This window comes from Curcuma longa, chromosome 11, assembly GCF_044706935.1.
Source record: "Curcuma longa cultivar G26 ecotype Majalengka, Jawa Barat chromosome 11, ITB_CL_G26_1.1, whole genome shotgun sequence".
Classification (NCBI taxonomy): domain Eukaryota; kingdom Viridiplantae; phylum Streptophyta; class Magnoliopsida; order Zingiberales; family Zingiberaceae; genus Curcuma; species Curcuma longa.
In genome coordinates this window covers 3941476-3962187 of record NC_133871.1, presented here as the reverse complement: position 1 = coordinate 3962187, position 20712 = coordinate 3941476, and the positions used below count along the sequence as shown (strand labels likewise).

Here is a 20712-nt window from a genome sequence, read left to right as displayed (position 1 = left end):
ACTAGATCACTTGTGGCATTTGTTGATGTACTCATTTACCATCAAATGCACACACAAATTTGTAAGCCCATAAACTTCAATACACAATTGCTTTTGTAAAAACAAGAACACAAACAAAAACACAAAAAGAAAACCTTGACCCATTGAATATCACATGAGAATCTAACACTACTGGATCACTTAACTTGTGGAGAAGTACGGATGATGATAACAATCTCTGTACCAACGTGACCTGGAAGTTCATGAATCACAGACAAAATCCTCTCCTGCTGCAGTGAATCTGACTCTTTCCTTGCATGTTGAGGAATTATGCTGATCAAAACCATAAAGGTGGAACCAAAAAATTTTTACACCGGGCCTACCGCTATCATTAAGTACAACTATATGATCCAATTTTGACAGAAAGAAAAAGGAACAACACTGCAACCTAGGACTTATTATTATATATTCAGCAGCCACTAATGGATACATGGTACACGTGTGATCACACAAGGAAAATGAAATAATATAAAGCAGAAAAAAAAGAGAGAAAATAAAAGTGATGAAAAAATAGGGTATAGATTGCTGTTAGTCCTCTGAGTCAAGAGCAGAGCAGATGAACCGAACCACCTCTTCATCTTCATCTTCATCTTCATCGTACGAGAACAGGATAACTTCCACAAAGCAGGAGAGTCCAAGAACACTGTACATGATCTCTTTCTTACGGAGCTTTACAAGAGGCGATCACTTTGAGGATGGTGGAGTGAGTTTCCCGTGATATCATGTTTAAAGACAGATGAAATGCCTGCCAACAAGATTCACATTGATTTCAAGTGATAATTATGATGGGAGATGTGTCTAACTACTGTCAAATTACTCAAACTGGATTCTTAGACATTGCAAACGTGCACCGCTGAGAAATACTAGAATTATATTCAACATCAATAGATCTTACCAAACAAAGGTGGTGGATTAACGCGCACAAAAAACTAGCATATACATGCTTATTTATATATGCCTCCACGAATCACAAAGCTGTAAATATGAACGTGAAATATAGCAATTTATTTCAAAATCATAAAAAAAAAATGACAGTTGATACGGGATCCTACTTGACTCCAGTAGCGTCTTCTCAAAATTGCTCAAGGAGATTTCACATATAGGTTTCAATGGACATTATGTATAAATTTTAATTTAAACAGACTAAAAGGGAACATAATATCCATATGATGGGTTATATATACAACAGTTCATATATATATATATATGAGTGGACAAAGCATAAGACAATATTAGCAATTATAACGGCATAAAAAATATTTGACTTGAACAACAATGGAACCAGGTACTATGGACTTAATTAGCCATGTTCATGCATGAATGCAGTAGTACGCTATTAGTCCGTCCAACTATCAGCTTGATGAGCACAAATATGAATCACATAACTTTTTCCAAAGTTTTTAAGATATAAGTGATCACTTGATTCTTTTGGCAGAGATTTACAGAGTAGGAATAAAGGGGGGAAATTCCAGGGTAGAATTATTTTCCGTTAGAAGGACAAAATAACATCATAATAACTTACCACAAATTTTTCTAACACAGGAACTAGTCCTTGCAAGTTCCGGTTTGGAAGGCAATCAGCAATAGCTTTGCGAACTTTGGAGCTGATGATCAGAAAGTATCATAAATGTTACTACAAATAACCATCGTTAAGCACATAGCATTAAAAAACTTACAGACCTCTCCACTGACAAAAAACCAAGCAATAATGCTGCGTAAGCTTCGATTATCATCATTTCAGCCTCTTTTGCTCCTTTCAGTAATGACTCTTCATCCTGTTAATACATCAAGATAATAAATCATTGGGCCAGGGAACATAAAAATATAATAACAATAATTATGGTACAGTATTTCAGTGCTCAGCAATTATAGCCTTGCAACCTACTCAACGTGTGTGCAGTTATAGGCATTCAACCATGATAAACTTAAGGTGCTTGGGCCTAAACTCACCTTGCCTGGGAGCCTAAGTGTTCAATGACATTACTGGTATATGCATAGTCAATCTATGGCATTTGAGCAATATTAAATATATTTTGGTTACTTTTTCTCCCAATAGCGGCGATCAAGCAGTGACAGAAGACAGGAATAGAATATTTTTCCAATTGTAATGTATCAAATGACCTACTTTAAATGTTTAAATCTATACACATAGCAGTAGTTTGTATCATGTTGCATACTGTACAAATGGTAACTGACTTACCAAAAGAGTACCTTACAGTCCCCAAATGGTAACTGACTTGCAAAAGAGTACTTTACAGTCCCTCGACCCCTTGGTGTTATCAACATTAGAGAAGACATTTCTAAAGTATTTGTTAATGCACACAGTAACCTAATAGTTTTGAAATAAATTGTAAATTGAAGCCAACAAAGAATTCAAATTAGAACTTCAACTTTATACTTTATAATAAAAGAAACTTATATCTACTGGAAGCATGATGTAGTTAAACTTGACAAGATGAGATAATCATATCTACAATAGTACTCTTCCCAATAACAAGGGTGCATAAAGTGCCTACACAAACAAAAGTAGTTTCATCTTTAGCTTCTTTATTTCCTTGATGTGCCAAAAATATGGCACACAGCAATTGAATTACATCCCTTTGTGCCTCTAGTTCTTCTGATTTTCCTGGTCGCTTTGCTGAAACGCGAGCTTCTGCTAAATTCAATCTGCAGAGTAACTACTTAATGTTATATTGGAGAAATGGACAATTTCGCTTAGCATGCTCAAAAAGGGAGCACTCAGCACCAGAAATTAAAGGAAATAATAAAAATTTAAAAAAAAAAAAAGAACAAGACAAGTAGATGATTCTATCCACTTCATTGTAAAATCCACTTTTGTTATATACAGCTAGAATGTCTTGAAATTGCAAGTTGATAAGCTATTCCTGGTAATATCAAACATCCAAGAACTTTGCACTGCAAAATGGCAATAGATAAAGCACATCCCATACTAAGAAAGATATGTATAAAATTTTGACACCCTTAATCTGCCATCAAATTAGCACCTCCATCAATTTGATCCTTCCTCTGATTTAAAGTCAAAGCACTATGGCTGTCTAACCTGCATACTTGCCTTCTCCTTTGATCCCTCTCAACTATATGCAAACAAAAAAAATCAACTAAATGAATGAAAGAAAATCCTTGGTTAACACTGATAATGTGTAAAGGATGTCACACTTTATCATGCTTAATGTGCAGTTCAATTACAGAAGCTTCCAGAGCAAAATAGTCATCCTAACCAAAAAAAAAAAAGCTTCACACATTTGAAACCTTAGGAAAATTTTAAAATTTGAACTCCTAATCTCTATCCCAATCATGCAAAGGTAGTTGAACAAGATGGAAATAAATCAAAAGGAAGAGAACTATGTTAGTCAAAAGGCTGACACTTCAAAGCAAGAACACAGTGAAGTATTAAACAATGGAAGTTTTTTTATATCAAATAAATGAGCCTGCATACTTATTTACTCGCAAAAGAAGCCCAATCATGAAGATCAGTGCCCTTGATTTCATAAAATAAATAAGCTCATGGTATTTTAAAACAGTTTAGCCAAAGAAAGGATTAACAATATTACAAGATCACCTGTTTTGACTATTCTTCTCCACAAGGTTCACAAGCAAACCCAACACCGCAACCAGCAACTCCAACTCATGATCATTAAGATGTTTGTTTTTCAGATGACAATCATAACTGTGATCGGTAGAGGTGCTCTGTTTCAGCTTACCATTCATTTGAAAGAAACAGTCAAATGATGGAAAATGACTAACTATAATAGAAACCATTGTATGGAGCCCATCACATGCAGCAATTTGCTGACACCCGATAGGGTTTTCGTTTGTTAAGTTCATAAGAACCTACAAGTAAAACACAAATATCAAAAAACAATTAAAAGAGGAAAGGACTATGAAAAAAAATATAAAGAATAAACTCTATAATCTATAAAACAAAATTAATATGTTATGTGCTTCAGAACACTTGAGAGATCAATAGGGGCTCAACATCAGCAATGAAAAATAGTGATTGCCTAGATTCGATTCAGTTTTGACTTCCTAATTGCAATTAATTTTAATTAAAAGAACTATGCAGGGAATCAGTCCTTCATGGAGCAAGATCTATCTTATGAATGAATTTATTTTATAATTGGCTTATTTTTATTGGAAGTGGTCCAAACTCCATATCAGGAATCTTAAAGACCGAGTTTATAGGAGTTGCACCAGTTTTTAAGAAAGACAAAATATACAATATTTATATCAATAACTTGTCATGTTTTAATATAAAAAGTTCCCTGTTTCATTTCTTCTTCTTCTTTGTCCTCCTTGGAAGATTAGTGTCCCTTTCTCTTAAGAATGAATACCTGAGATCACATTCTCACTGCATGACAATTGTTGTTTATCCTCACTCATGGTACTCAATCTTGGTGTGTCCCTAACAAAAATCCAATAGATTTTATGATGCCATGGAGCTAAGGCTGTGTTCACTTGAATGGATATATATGCATGAATGCCAAGACAAACTGATTGATCATAATTTTGATTCATCCCGTTATTTACATGAGCAGATGGGTTGAGCCACATTGAAAAATGGACAGGCAAAAGGGTGTAGCCATCTCCCAATTTTTATTAAGGCATGTTGAGTGGATCAAGAATGGATCAATGTAGCTTTCATTATAGAAAGTATGCTTTAGAAATGTAACAATTTCCAGCAATTTCTTTTCTCAAAAATTCTCTTGATCAAGACTAAGAACATTATGTCATGCAGTCAGTCACAAAACAAATGCAAGAGAACTATGCCAAGCTTGCCAATATTGTCATCATAACAAGTGAACATGTTTTTCTACTTCCATTCTTCTTTTTTTGTGGTTGAAAAACAAGAAGGTCAACTGCAACTAAACAAGTTTAGGCTACATCCTGGCAAAAGTTATTATATCAAATCAGAAACTAACAATTTTGTTTAACATATTATGGCACTAGTTTTTTAATAATATTTTACACAAGAGATGCTACTAGAAAATATTAATCATATCCAATTTGAAAGAAGTGACAACATGATCTTTTGTCATACACAATTTGTTTAGGAGAAAGTGAAGAATGTGATGATTATAAGGAATTTATGAGTAAACTTCTTAAAGAAAATAGCATTATATAGATCAAATGTTGAAGCTTCAGCATAAAGATTACATGTTTGCAGGTCCATAATTGTTACAAAGCATGATCTTATTTACACAATTAATTTATTATGCGGTACATATAGACTATTTATCAAGTTAGCAATTACTCTTCTGCAAAAAGGTGGAATCCGCCACCCCAGCAACCCCACACGGTCGGGCCCACGACCATTTGTGAGAAGGTAAATCGAAAAACTGCAGTTGATTACGACGGAGGAGGATATTGCTCGGCTTCGCCGAGATTCGAACTCTTGCCCTCTTCTGCAAGTTTGCTCCGTCATAACCAATTCAACTATACCCCGGGAGCAAGTTAGCAATTACTCAAACTATACTGTTGCGGACACAAATAAAAAAATAACTATTTTTTAATATCCACCAAAGATGCATCAGCATAGCCATTTGCACCACACACTGCATAAACATTATTTGGAAATCCTACCAGATATCACCTGTATCCAAACTTTATCCAAAGAATGATTGAGGCGCATAGTGCTTTATGTATATTCCAAATGCTATAAGAAAATATGCCGACTATATAAAATATCAAAAAATATTCTGCATGTCTATAACAGAGTTGAATAGAAAACAACAAAATACCTTGACAGATGTAAGCAGGCAGTCATCCACAAGGCTTAAATCTTCATTAATTTCTGATGTTGCATTACTTCCGTGAGCTTCTTCATTTGTTAACTGACTTAACATATCATCTGTTGAAATTACTGAGAGCTCACATCCATTCATTGGTTCCTTTGTTGCTAGATCACATCTACGCTCTTGGATTTTACCTTTACTTTTTGCCAACAATTCCCACTTTGAAGGCTCTAAATCGCCTTCATCAAATGCAAACGGATCATCCATGTCCACTTCACAATTAACTTGGACATCTTTCTGCAGATGCGGTTTTTTAGTTGAGCTATCAGAATTTATTGAGGCACCATTAGTTTTTATTGAGATCCATTGACTGGAAGTTCTATTAGAAATCATCCTTGAAGCATTGCAATTTATTTTTGTCTTTAAAGCAATATCATTTTCATAGCTGTCTCCAGTTGATCTATTAATTTTAACACATGAAAGAGAGGCTGAGAAGTCTATTGCTTTTCCTGACCCAGAAAGTGACACTTCTGAATGGAAATTTGATGACTTCTGCCGTTTGAGACCTAGCTTAATGACCTTCACTTCAGACTCACTACCAATACGAGAACATCCACTAAAATGACTACTTGAAGGCTCATCGCTGCCATCTGCCAGAAAAAATGGGAAATGATATTTACAATGATAAGACCAATAATGTAACAGCAAGAACTTACAACAAAACAATAAAAAAAAACTTAAGCAAAGTTCTTTAAAGCAATCAGTATCATGGTGGAAAATATGTTTGATATAACTCTGGATAAATGAAGATGTAAGCACCATAGTACCAGATGAACTTAACAACAAAATAAAACCTACTGTACTAAAATAATTTCACCAATAAGAATAACTCAAAGAACAAATAATCCACAAGTTAAAAAAAGGATCGCCTACAAAAACATGAATGTTCATGTTTTTTTCAAAACATTTTGAATGCATCTCAGTCCACAGATGCAATTTTTCTTTTGAATGAGAATTTCCAATCACTTATTACAAATGTAGCAATAGATTTTCCTGCTACAGAAGTGAAAATAATCTAACAAATGAAATGATAGTCAAATAGAAACCGAAAGATACAAAATAAAAATGAAACAAATTTGACTCCAAAGAATAGTTTGATGTACATGATCCCTCTCTATAATCTCTTCACTAATGCTAAAATTTTGTAACAAATAAAGCATAAGCATAGTCTGCATTATAGAGATAGAAGTACCTCTTAATTTTGGTTTCACCTGAAAGGTCTGACCAAAAACTAACTTTTCATTCTCCAAGTTGCTGAAATTACTCTGGTACAAGGATAAATCTGGATTGCAATACAAAACAAGTCAACAGAAACATCAATGAGGTAACTCAGTTAGGCTTCCACAAATGAAATTGGCAATCAAACAAAAACAAAACAAAAAATATTGACAATTGAACAGGAATGAATAAGCATTTAGTATATGGGACGAACCTGAAAAAAATTTGATGGCGCTGATGATGACTGCAACAAAGGACTGTTGTGAACCACTTGAGTTCAATTTTTCTTTCAATCTAAGTAAGTGATTCTGTTAACAAACCAATCAATACAGTTAAAAGGAATAGTTGAAGTACCATCAAAGCTAATTGCAAGGTTGGTATTGTACCTGGTTTTGCTTACTTAGAAATGTTGCATTCTCCATGATCTTCAAACATTTCAAGATCAATAACATATTTTGACACACAAATTCTTCTTTCAAATCGGAAAATGAAGATGAAGAGTGGCGTGTCTACAGTATCAAGTATGCCAAAATCAGCTCACTTGCTTTGGAAACTAAAAGAGCAACAAAATAACATTGCCAAGTGCTAATCAAGGGCATAATCTAGGTAAATATGAATGTCTACGACATACATGACAACACAAACAGAGGATTAATTGAATTAATCACCCTTCATATAGCCTATAACTATGCCACAAGAAAGCATTGGCATCAATATCAAAACTATGAAGTTTAGGTGCTAGATATCATATCATTTAATATTTAACTGTAGTGATATACCACATATAATGAACTTTAGTGATTCAACTGCAGATTTTGATCCAACTCATGAACTTCAGAAAGGAAAATCACAAATGCATTCCAAAAATAAGAAAAAATATTTCCATCAATAATTTCTCCACATAATTGGGTATTTTCTACTTGATTAGACATTCTATCTATCAAATCCCTATGTACGAAGCACCATGAGACAATTCTTCAAAGGCAAGTAGAGGCCATATCAATAAATATTAGTATATCCTCCTAATTTCCAAACATGTCGTTCTCAGTAGTGCCTTTCTGTTAAAAATTGATTGTTACTGCAGCTACATCAACTTTTATACGACTTCAATTAACTCCAATTATATCAAGAATATTAAGAACAAATCACAATGATAGTAAAACATCATGCATATGCATTTAGTACAGTCATAATGTTTTCCTCAGTCTAGGATATGTTTAATGTCAAGCTCAAATGGAGAATGTCATACGCTAATCTCACCAGCAAGGTAGAGTGACAGCTAGAAAGAACATCAAAGATTGCATTCAGTCCACCAAGCTCTCTCAACTTTTCTTTGAAGTCTCCTCCAGGCATTTTGACCACGTCAGTTGCATCTAAAAGAATGGATATGCAAGCAAATTAAGAAATATTATAAGAAGAAAATGTACTAAACCTTTAATCAAAAAGGAGAAATTACATAAAGTTGGAAATCAGGTATGAAATTTTGAGAATAAACTATCTCTAGTCCACAAAAGAAAAGTTGATGAAATGCAAAGTGGGATGATTTACTTAAGTTATGTCTGAAACAGTTAGATTAAGTTTAATGATCTTGGTGGAAAGTTAAGTTTCTTCTGGCCAACTTGCCTGATTATCTAATGGCTAGGCTCTTGGATAATCATAACTAATTCAACCATACTGCTACATGGTAGAGATAAGGACTTGCAAAGATTTACTTAAATTCAGTGTGAAATAGTAGTAAACTGGAAATACCAGAGTTAAACAGATAAGGAATACAGATGAGCACTACAATTTTGGAGATCAAGCATACCTTCAAATGATACAGTTGATAAGCATGCTTTCTCCATAGTCAATAAAGCTATCCATTTGGGACTCAGCTCTGGCCTCTCTGTTCCTTCACCATTTTTGTTGTCGGATTTTATCTCTTTGGAAGTTAAGAGAATTTCTGAAACTTTTGAAATAATGGTCTTTGCAGTGGAATCCAATGTTTTATATGATGTACTAACTACATTTTGAGGCTTCCGTTTCCCAAGAATCTTAGATCCAAATGTTGGAGCCTTGTCATTGGAGGGACTGAGACTTGATGGATTCAATAACTTAAGCAGAAAGGCAATGCAAGATGGTGTATCCAGCAAATGATTGTCTTGAACCTGAAACCAAAAACAAAAAAGAATATACTTTGTTCCATCAGTCAGCCAAGCTTTAAAATACCATTCATGGTAGCTTGCCAACAACACAGAACATTAAAGGAGATAATCATTTGTAAAATCATTATAAAAAAAACATTAAATAGTAGAGAATAACCAATAGGAATCCATTTTAACACCAGTAGATGCAAGTCAACATTTAGACACATGTTTGTACACAATAAACTTCATTTAAAAATACTCAAAAAGGACAACACCAATTTAGAAGACAAGATCAACTTTTAAAAAACTAACAAAGCATTAATGAAATTTTCATTGAATTAACTTCTGACACAATTAATTTCTTTGTTAAGAATTAGCAATTTCTTTCTATATCACCACTTCTATTTTAAAAAATCAAAATGGCAAATAATACAAAAGACAAAACCCATTTTCAGCAGTGCCTAGGTGTTATTATCATAAAATTAAGGTTAGGACTAGTGATCTAAATGCACATATATCTCATAAATATATGAATTGCATAAACTGACAATATCCCATGCTTGATTTGAGATTCTCCCTCTAATACTCGCTTTATAGAATTTGTATTTTGTACTTTTCATTGATGATAAACTTTACAAGATAGAAAAAATAAGTTAAAGGTCTAAAATCTCACTAGCAGTTACTAAAGAACTTGCTGGAATGTTTTTCACCAAATATGTATGACATAAAGTCCAAGACTATGTAGTATGCCAGAAACCAAAACCAAATATATATATATATATGGTCATAAACTGATAATCACTAAAGAAGGATAATAATTAAGTTGGTTAACTTTTTTTTTTGACAAATGAAGATAATGTTAAAAAAAGAAACTCACATCACTTGCCAACACAAAGAAGATAGCAGCAATCGCAGTTGTACTTGGAGAATCATCTAAGCTAACATCCAAAATAGCCTCAACAATCCTCGCAGTGATCCTGTTAGAAATATAAAAGTTAATATGTGTAATTAGTATCCATCACCGATCATCATCATCAAGCGGTGTTAGTCCTAACTATTTGAGCCGACCTTCATAGACCCTGTGCACTAGTTGTTGATTAGAAAGTATTGATTAGATGATGAAAATTACCCCTTTTCTTTATTTCAAATGAAGCACAAGCATTCTGTCTACTGCTCTGGGCATCTTTCCTTTCACAGTATATTCCTCTTTTTGAACGGTAATAATTATACATAGGGGATTACCAAGAACTTCAAGTTGATTTTAAGAAATCATCTTTGCTTCCATACTCGAGAGATATAACATTAAATGGAAATTTTAGGCCAAGTTAATTAAAAAATATTCGTCATTGTTGAGCTCCAAACAATATAATTTCAAACTGTGGATCAACGAAACACTTTCTTGAAAAGCAGTTCATGAGGCAACATCGTGAGTAAACTAAAAGGTATCTCATTTACTCACCCCCTCACCCTAAGAAGCCTCCTCTTCTGCGTCGTGCTGCACGCAGATAGTAACGACAGCAAGCTCGCCCGCCGAACCCTCACTGGCTGCCACGGTCTCAACCCATCCAGCGCGAAATTCACCTCGTCCATGTGCTCCATCATCTCCCCGAACTCCTGAGCCTCCATAAGCGTTGTCGTGGTAACCAAGTCCTCCGGATCCCTAGCTTCCGCCGCCCTTTCCATCACGGGATCCTCCGATCCGCGGGGCGGGGGGAAAAGAAGGGACGGAGGGAGGCCAGGAAAGTCGTCTGGGACGTCGAAAGGGTCGAGGGACCAAGGGGATGAGGAATCTTGGGAGGAGAAGGGGGCGGCATGGCGGCCCTGGGAGGAGCCATCCTGGGAGAAGTGCGGGAGTTCGTAGAGGAGGTCACCGGCAGCTGAATCGTAGTCACCGTCAGATTCAGGGGTGTCGAGGAGGACGGGGTCGGAAGAGGAGCGGCCGCCTCCGCCGCCGCCGCAGCGGGCGGCACGCCGGCCGTAGGTTCGAACTATCATCGCCTCGGAAGGGTTTCGAATCCCCTCTTTCTCGTTGCGACTGCGATAGAATTGGACTGGGCGGTGTCTGGAACCAGGATTCGGCGGGGCGTCCGAGGTGTGATTTTATATGTCCACTACAAAGGGTTTTCCTTAGCCGGAGGTGCAGTCACCGCCCGGTTATCACTTATTGCCACGTAAGCGCAAAGGAAAATTACTCATTCTTCTGCACGAATCTGGACGCAACGACGAATTCAACTTAATTGGGGTGGGTTCTCGGTTCTCGATCTAAATCATTTCGATAAATTTTTTATTTTTTTTTTTAAATTTATTACTGGCAGAATTCTCGCAGTTTCACTGGCATTGCACCCCGAATACAAATTACATGAGATTTGACTAGGGCAAATTTAATCTTGTTTATTAGCAGTTGTGGAGCAATGATATCACGGTAGAATATTTAAGTTATCACCCAGATATTTACGATTCGATCATCAACTACAACGTATTTATAAGAATTTTTCTCCAAATATGAAGTGCAATCAAAGGATATTGGGCCTCTTTAGCCGCTGTGTGCACTTTTCAATTTACCCTGATGACCGATAGAAAACTTTCAAGAAACCAGACCGGACATCTCATTCTTTTTTTTTTTTTTTTTTTTTTTGAGTGACAGTTGAATGTGTCCACGATAGGTGACCTCATTCTTTTTGGTGCTTTTAAAATGTCTAAATAGCATATTTATCTTTTTAAATGCCTATTAATTTCGTAGAATATGCTACTAATCCATCTTTGCAAACCACTCTTTAGTTAGCATTCATGACTTTCAAACAAGATCACAAAATTGTTCAAGATTTCTAAATCTACTAGTCCCAAACAATCTCAATTTCATCAGTGAAAATAATTAAACGTGTCAATTATAAACATTCCCATAAACTACGGGCAACTTTTTTTGCAACATTCCAATTTAATTTTTCTGGTTACATCAACATATAGCAGAATGAAACAATGAGGGGGAAGGGGAATGGTAGAGAACACTATCCCCAAAACATAATTGTTATGGCAAAAAAAAAAAAGGAAAAGAAAGCAGATAACCAAACCGAAACAAGCTCAAAGTATCGGTCACCATGTTTTAGATTCTTCAGCTTTAATGTACATTTTGAACAACATTCTGGCAATACTGATATCCATCAAGCATGCTGGATTGGTTCTCTTGTGAATTGATCATGCATAGATAGTGGATTCTTGCCGCATATCTATCTAACTGTATAGAAAATTATAGTATGAACCTGGGAAGTGGTGGCTGTGGCAACAAGGACGGCGAGCCATTCAGCATATGTGATATTGCATCACTTAACAGTGAGAAATTATACTTGATACTGAAAGCCGAAATTCTGAAAAATTCTGATTTCACCGCATCGACTTGCAGTGACAATCACCAGTCCCCATGTCGACGAACTTTGCACTGGCATGCACCCAATGCTGTATGGATCACTAGGGCTCTGTTTAGAGGCCATGAGCTCTTCGGGCCAAGTGGCTGAAACCCTCTCGCAGAAGTGATTTGATCTTGGGCTTAGACAATCAATGTTCTGGGAATGAGGAGAAGGTGAAGGATGGGCTCCATCGCCTTCGCCTTTCAGTGGTGAATTTGCCTGAGATTCTCCGCTGAGAACATTCTGTTTGTTTGAAGGAATCCTCACCATCCCTCCCATTCCTGAGTTTGGCCAAGGGATAGCCATGGTCACTCCTTGACAATGGAAATGCTCATAAGACTGTGTGACAGTCGCAGCAGTTCTAGTCCGGTTAGCCTGAGAATCTTCATCATATCTCCATATGTATACATGAGAGTCCTCACTGGCACAGATCGCATACTTGCCGCCAGCAGTCCAGTATGCTGAGATTTGGCTGCTTCTATTGCGAAAACCTGAAAAACAAAGCAAAAGTCATTCTCCAATACAATAGTAATTAGGCCATGATTTAGGAATATACGGGAAATAGGTGACAATGAGTACTCAAATTCTGTAATATGCTGAGGGTGTTCATATTGGTATCAGAGTTGGACTAGACTTTTATTAGATAGGACTGGATAGTTGGTAACGGTTAACCTTGACAGATCTTATAAAACACATCCCCATTAACTAGACTTCACCTCTCAACGTGAGCATAAATCAACATGTCACAACACTAAACTGCCTCAGGCTCTCACAACCGACCTAGTCTCGTGTTTGAAGCTGGCTTAAGGGCCGCCATTAACTTAGACTCGAGTTGGTTGGGGCAGTGGCAGTTTGTGCCTCTCAGATTGATAGATTAACGTCCAATTTGAGTAAGGATGCGACAATTGTTATTTTAGTGGACCTAGTTATAGGCTAGTAGGATGATTCACTTAGAAATTGCTGCTTGACCATGTAAGCTGCCAATAAGGAATGAATTTAAGCTAATATTTACACCTTTAGGCCTGGGTGAAGAATGTAAAACATTTTCAAATAACCATCTCTTGATTTATTAGGCAGATGAGGCACTAGATTTGGATTTTTTTTGTCTTATTTTCAAGTTTCTAAAGGCATTTCCTTTTAAAATTTTCAATTTGGAGTAAAAACTTAAACCCAATGTTAGTTACTACATTACTTAAGATTATTGTAAAAGATATAGAATCTGAAACCTATAGGCTTTCATTCTAACTGGGAAACCTGTTGTATTATAGTTTCCACCACCCTAGAAAATCTAGAAGAAAAAGATTTCTCATACAAAGCAAGCCCAAAAGTTTTTATTCCAGTCCACTAATCCAATATATAAAAGCCATACTAGGTTTTACAAAAGGGAAATCCTTACCTTTAAACTTGTGAACTAGGTCACTGCCATCAACTACGCGTACTCGTGAATCTGCAGAAGTGACTAGCATCTTTGAGTTACTCCCAGGACCAAACTGTTAACAATGCTGGTCAGGAAAACTTCACAACTATTTAAAGTGGCACTTACATAGATGGAGAGGGTCAAATACATTTTCAAAACAAAAGAAACACAATTTATGACAGTACCTGGAAACCAGTAATTTTTTTGTGCCTGGACCTTTTTCTCTTGTTTTGTAAGTCAATCCGGCTTTTCTGAAGAAGCTTATTATCTAGATAAAAATGGATCCATGTCATATGGCCAATAAAATGTTGAATCAAATACATAGGGAAATGATAATTTCAAGTGCTACATACCTGATGTATCATACAAGTGACAACTTCCCTTGTGTGAACCGACAAGTGCACCCTTAAAGGATCCAGAATATTAAAAGAACAGTGAATACCAATGGAAATTCATTGGAAATAAGGAAGACAATTGAATGTCAAGTGTAATATTTGATACCTGTCCATCAGGGGTGTAGCAAGCAGCAGTGACCATCTCATGCAAATCATTCCAATCAACAATCTGTCGATCAGGAATACTCCATATGCGGACTTTCTCATCTAGCGATCCACTGATGAAATACATATCATCGATAGGATTGAATTGGATGCAAGTCACTGCATCAATGCAAATATAAGGAGAATTATGGTGACATTAGATAGAATAAAAGGCAAACATAACAGGACAAGGAAAAGAAAAGTTAGAAGATAATCTGAACTTACCATAGTCGCTGTGTGTGAATATCTTTAAACAGGAATTGCTGGACAAGTCCCAAAGTCGAACAGTTTTGTCCATGGAAGATGATAAAAGATACTGCAAAGTAAACACATTAATCCACAAAATCTTAACTTTCTGAAACCGACGCCATCTATATAAATGGGCAAGCAATCAGCGACAAATCAAGGATAGATTACTAATATTGACATAGCAAAATTTAAAGGGGAAAATCTATGATCAGAAATGCTTGGCACAGAAAAAATGTGTTCAAAAAGTTTTTCCATATGATTAAAAGACAAATACACTTTTTCTGGACTGCAACAAGTATTATGAACGAGGTAAAAAATATCATCATATTTACAATTGCCAAGAAGAAGTTTAAATTGTTCTTGTATAATATAGCATTCAAATCAACAAATCTAGTGTGGATTTAAAATACTGTAGCAGTTCTGTTAACATAATTTTATAAATTTTAACTAGCTGATAGATGAGCATCTCAAACCAGGCCCGGCATAAAAATCAATCAGGGGCAGTGCAAACAGATAGAAAGTGTGCTAATATCCTTTAGCAAAGACGAATTGATTGTCCTAATATACAGAAATGGCCAGTCAGTATCAAATCTTAATTCATTTAAGGATTGCCTAAATATTTGTTGAGTTGCCCCGCTTTTAGGCCTGAGCAGGTGCTTGTTTGTTCCCGTATTGAGTGGCATCTCTTGCTATTATGTAGCCAATTTTCTATCAGTAACTGCTCTGGACTATATGTTACTTTGATGTTCAAAGCAACATCAGCAAATACAAATTGCTAGATGTCTAGGGTCCAAACAATAGTTCTGTGTTCACCCAAAGGCAACTATCTGTAGCATTTTCCCCCAATATTAGCCAATTAAATTTGAATCCTTAAGCCATAGCTACATTCAAGATATACGTCTCTAAACAGAGGAAAGCTTTCTCAAATTTCTCATTATTCTGATATGAAAAATGCAACCTGGTATTCCTTGTTGCAATTTTAAGTGTAAACACAATTATGCAGAACTGCATTATCACAGCTATTGTGAGTCAACTATATGGACCTTATCCAGTCATTGAGCTTTATGTAAAGGATATATCTCAAGCAATAGCAAAGAAATTTCCTTAACAAGGAAAGGTAATTTTCATAATCCTTTTACCCCTCGACGCTCAGTTTTTCTCAGTGTTTCAATTATAATCTATTTAAAACTGAACTTAGCTTAGTATCATGGAAACAAACCTGTGATTTTGACCATGAGAGATCAAGAACATCATCAACGTGCCCTCTGAAAGAACAGACAGGATTGTCTGACAAAGCAAACACATGCTCAGGCATCATAACAGAGTCCGAACTGTTAGACTTCCGACCATTAGGGATCTTTCCTCTTCTCTTCTTATCCGAGGGGTTTGCTTCTGCACTAGCCAGCACTGATCTTGGATCTGATGGGGAATCGTTGATTGTCATAGCAAATGGCCTGAAATTCTCATTTTCCTCCGCGGCTTTGAGCAAATCACTCCTTGTGCTGATATCAGAGACTTCCCACACATGGATGACACAATCCTCTCCAGCACTGGCCAAGTACCGGCCGTCCAAGCTGAACTTGATGCTCCAAATGGAACCATTATGTGCCTGAATTGCCTGGCTCATGTACAAGCCGGTGAGCTCCTTGTGAGACTTTCCATACTGCCAGACCTTGACCCGAAGGTCAAGGCCCTGTGTACCATCCTGGCTATCATCGGTGGCGGAGCTCGACCTCCTCCCTCCCTTCTCTGACGATGTATCCTTGTCGTCACTGCTCCGGCGGTCCTGGAGGTGGTGCCCTCCAGTAATCGCAGCCCCCGCCACAGTCCTAATGCTCCTCAACCAGCCTCCTTTCTTCTTCGACCGTGTCCCTCCCTTCGAAACCCCATCTGTTCGCAGCCCGCTTCCAGACACACTGGAGCCGATGCCGCTCCGCCGCGCGGCCTCTGCGTCCTCCACATTCTGCCGCCTCATCAGTTCTTGAACGATGGGCGAGCAGCCAACGCACATCTCGAATTCCCGCATCGTGAGCTGTCGCCCAGTCCCCACCTCTCTGAACTCCTTCCCCATCCCATCCTCCCCGAATTCCTTCACCACGAACTCCCTCCCGTTGTCGAGGTTCTTGATCAAGCACCTGGGGTCGTCGCAATCGGCGGCGCCGCAGTCCTCCAGGAGTCGGCTTCCGCTGCCTCCGTCGCCGTCGGAGACCTCAACAACCCCCGAGGACGAGGATCGAGATCTCGAAAGCGACAGATTGACGGATCTCTGGTGGCGGTTCCGGACAGATCGGAGAAGGGGCTGGGGGGTATGCGCAGACGAGGGTTCTGCGGAGGCGTAGGATCTGGCAGCGTAGGGAAACGAGGCATCTAAGTCAGGCGCCGGCTCGGCGCCAGGGCGAGGGAGGCGCGAGAGGCTGGAGTCGCCGGCGAGGCCGAGGCGCAGTAGCAGTACGCGACGGCGCTCGGCGACCGGGGCGGGCTCCGCGGTCCACACGTCGAGCGACTGCAGCGAAGAGCAGCCGTCGTCGCTGGGGTCGTCGTCGTCGGAGGCGGAGGTGGAGGAGCCGGAGGAGGACAGGATCCGGTCCAACGACTCGTAGAACTCTTCTTCCTCTTCTTCCTCCGCGACGGCGTTACCTCTCATCATACCGGCATTCCGGATCGCGATACGGCCGCGACGGTAGCCTCGCCGCGAGGGAGTTATATATAACGAGAAGAAACGGCAGCGAGAGGGAGGATGGTCGTATCGGCAATGTAACGGCCGAAACGACACGGAGGAGTGGAGAGGGAGAGGCAGCGAGAGATAGTTCGTGTCAGTTAGGGAGGACTTAATTATTAATGGTGACCTTGCAGTAGGCATGGTAAACTGTTCCTCCTTTTATTTTGGATGGGAATAGGGTTCCAATGTTAGAAAGCCAACTTTCCGTAACATACTTATAGAAGAGGGCAAGAATTCGAATCTTAGCAAAGTCAGGCAATATCCTTCTGTCGTGATTAACTGTAATTTTTCGATTTATCTCCTCACAAATGATCGTGGGACCGATCGTATAGAGCCGCTAAGGTGACAGATTCCATCTTTTTACAAAAAAAAAAGAAAGCCAACTTTCAATCGGATCCGAATGGGATCCGATCGAGCTCAAGGGATTTGGATCCATTGCTCTCGAGTCATTGTCTATTGCGATAAAAGGTAAAAAAAAAAAAACACACACACACCTCGCGAATGGATCCGTTGTGTTACTTCAAACAGTGAAGAAATTTATCGAATAAAATTACATTTTTAGTGGTTATCGAAGAAGTATACATGACTCGTATTGGACCGGACTGACTTATCGCATCGGATTGAGATCCGCCAATTATCGGTCTAGCTAGATTAATAATTATGATTTGTCCAACCATAAACAATGTTCTCATCAACAATTATGACCCGTTAAGAAAGTCAAGCGTATGGGCATATTGGCATTCATTAATGATGATTTTCAATTTCATATCTAACCGAATAATAATTATACCCCATCTTTATCACACATTTATCCCTACAAAAGTATTGTTGGAGAAGTTTTTTTTCAAAAGTAAAAAATCTTATTCATCAATCTCAATCATATGTTTTTTTTTAACATTATCAAATTATAAATTAATTTTAATTAAAAATTTTAAAAAGGAAGAAGTTAATAAAAAGGAGCTCCCTTTATTTGACACGGCATACTAGCGATCATTTCGAACTAGCATTCGGTTGACGTTGACTTGATCCAAATCAATTATCGTACAAATTAGGGTTTAATGTTTGTCTTTATAATTGTGTTCCCAATAATTTCCTAATCATCAGTCCACCTTTCGCATTCGTAGCGATCGACCTCAAGTCGTAATCCCATTAAATTCGATATATTTCTTCCTCTCCGCAAATCTCGTATTGTAATAATAATCAACATTTTGCATCAAAGTATTCACAATAAACTATTATCGCAACTTGCTCCTCGAATATCACAATGCCCTTTGTCATATTCCCCCTCTTCTATATAAAAATATGTCAAACTTAAAATAATGCAAAATATAACATGCTTGATAATAATTGGCCTCTCGATTCAACTCTTTTTGTTCCTATTTCTACTTTTTATTCGTGTTTAGGCTCATAATGTCTCTCTCCCCCATGTGACCCTTTTTAATAACATTAATATTATTATTTTTAAGGTACAAAAATTATTGTTTTCAATTCAATAGTGAAAATTTATCAAATTGCACCTTTAAAGTTTCCCATTTCCCATATTGATTAGTAGAACCTCGAATGCATTGATTAGACAAATCACATCTCTTAATTTCCTAAATTCCATCGAAGGGAAATAATTAAAGAGACAAAGGCGATAATAAAATCCAAAAGAGATCACATGTGATATCCTATTTCTTATCGTCGTCTACCAAACTTGTTGCTCGTATCTTTCTATGAAAATAACCATTCATTTTGCGATTTGGATCGAAGTAATTAACGGGTCAGCTTAACAGTGATAACCCTGTGTTTTCTTAATCCGAAACTATTAACTCGAAAACTACAAAGGAACTAACAATCATACTTGCAAAAACGACAATAATTATAACAATCTCATTCATGCCTTTTGTACTCTTGTACTACTAATTTCAGCTAAGTGGTCTATATATGTATACATCTTAATCAAATAGTTAATCCTAATTTGCACTGTTGAAATTTAGTTATGAGGAAAAAAAGTTCAACAAAGACAAAATAATTTATTATTATTAGTTTCTTCTTAAATAATAATAATAATAATAATGTTAGAATATGTATAGGAATTTAATTAATAGCAATATTAGGCTTCTGCAAGGCACAGCTACAATCACTGCCTTCATTTAATTGATTGCTCATTGATAAAAGTGAAGTCAAAAAGCCTACAATAAAGCCAACAAAAAAATATATTAAGAAGAAAAAAGAAAAAGATAATTATTATTTTATTTAGTTCAAATAGATCAGAGTCTTGCACAATCTGAAATATTAATTAATTTATTTATTTATTTAAATGGGGGAAAATTGAATTTTGAGACTCCAGTCCCAATAAAAGGACTTGCATTCATGGCAATTTATACCATTCCAATTATTTCAGTAGCAATTAAATTTAATCAGTTTTATCATATATAATATTTATGCAAAAGTAAAGCAGAGAAAAATGATGAATTAAGGCAAGAACATGCTTGGTTTGGTGATGATCATCAATTGAATTTAAAGCATTGGCATGATCAGAATTATTATAAGGAAATATTAAAATATAAGTTTTTAAAAATTTATATATATCTAATTCAACGGGAACACATAGTACAAAACTATAAATTTGGGACCTTTTTCTCTTACAAGTGAACTAATTAAAAGCATTCGAATTATAGATCTAATAATTTCTTGGTCGCTTTGTAAATTTTATATTTAAAAAAAAACCTTAATATAATGAAAGATTAGGGTTTAAATATAGGGTATATATAGGGGACCATATATATATACGAACTAGCTAGCTAGTAGCCAAAATGCATAATTGATACTTAATTTTCTTTGAGTCCCACCTCCACTACTACTTAGATGCCTTAAATTCAATCTCTCTAGAATCTGCTATTCCAAAGGCCCCACACGGTCATCAATCCCACGACCATCTACGAAGAGGTAAATCGAGAAGTTACAGTGACAACGACGGAGGAGAACATTGCCTAGCTCGACTTTATCGAGATTTGATCTTTTTTCATTTCAGCAAGTCTGTCCGTCATAACCAACTCAACTATACTCCGGGGGCGATCTCTCTTGCATTCTGGAAGCTCTTGAGGGGAGGAAATTACAACCACCATCACTCTGAGCAAATAATCATGAAAGATGTAGTGTATATATATTATGAGAAATGATACCATCACTATGAGCAAATAAATCAT

At 36.9% G+C, this 20712-nt stretch overlaps 2 protein-coding genes across 2 annotated transcripts; both read right to left on the bottom strand.

Moving 5' to 3' along the window:
* Positions 1 to 409: 409 nt before the first annotated feature.
* On the bottom strand, positions 410 to 11230 carry LOC141840924 (wings apart-like protein 2). The gene is made up of 13 exons (XM_074729026.1): positions 10656 to 11230; positions 10074 to 10173; positions 8878 to 9217; positions 8331 to 8443; positions 7457 to 7579; positions 7285 to 7378; positions 7045 to 7134; positions 5799 to 6442; positions 3620 to 3891; positions 2556 to 2706; positions 1720 to 1814; positions 1562 to 1643; positions 410 to 784 (listed from the first exon to the last, which is right to left on the bottom strand). Exons 1-13 carry the CDS (start codon positions 11189 to 11191, stop codon positions 701 to 703), a joined length of 2724 nt encoding a protein of 907 aa, XP_074585127.1. The 5' UTR covers positions 11192 to 11230; the 3' UTR covers positions 410 to 700.
* An 852-nt stretch (positions 11231 to 12082) lies between these two features.
* On the bottom strand, positions 12083 to 17449 carry LOC141839435 (uncharacterized). The gene is made up of 7 exons (XM_074727179.1): positions 16022 to 17449; positions 14779 to 14869; positions 14516 to 14673; positions 14368 to 14419; positions 14200 to 14282; positions 13994 to 14087; positions 12083 to 13088 (listed from the first exon to the last, which is right to left on the bottom strand). Exons 1-7 carry the CDS (start codon positions 17447 to 17449, stop codon positions 12532 to 12534), a joined length of 2463 nt encoding a protein of 820 aa, XP_074583280.1. The 3' UTR covers positions 12083 to 12531.
* Between the last annotated feature and the right edge of the window lie 3263 nt (positions 17450 to 20712).

Bases quoted from the DNA above. Each gene is read 5' to 3' on its own strand.
- LOC141840924 (XM_074729026.1), bottom strand. From the start codon at position 11,191: ATGATAGTTCGAACCTACGGCCGGCGTGCCGCCCGCTGCGGCGGCGGC. The intron at 6,443-7,044 runs GTACTTCTATCT...TTTTTCTGGCAG, and splicing joins GGTGAAACCAAAATTAAGAG to ATGGCAGCGATGAGCCTTCA. The intron at 1,644-1,719 runs GTCTGTAAGTTT...TCTGATCATCAG, and splicing joins GGTTTTTTGTCAGTGGAGAG to CTCCAAAGTTCGCAAAGCTA.
- LOC141839435 (XM_074727179.1), bottom strand. From the start codon at position 17,449: ATGATGAGAGGTAACGCCGTCGCGGAGGAAGAAGAGGAAGAAGAGTTC. The intron at 14,420-14,515 runs GTATCAAATATT...GGATCCTTTAAG, and splicing joins GCTACACCCCTGATGGACAG to GGTGCACTTGTCGGTTCACA. The intron at 14,088-14,199 runs GTACTGTCATAA...CATTGTTAACAG, and splicing joins AAAAAATTACTGGTTTCCAG to TTTGGTCCTGGGAGTAACTC.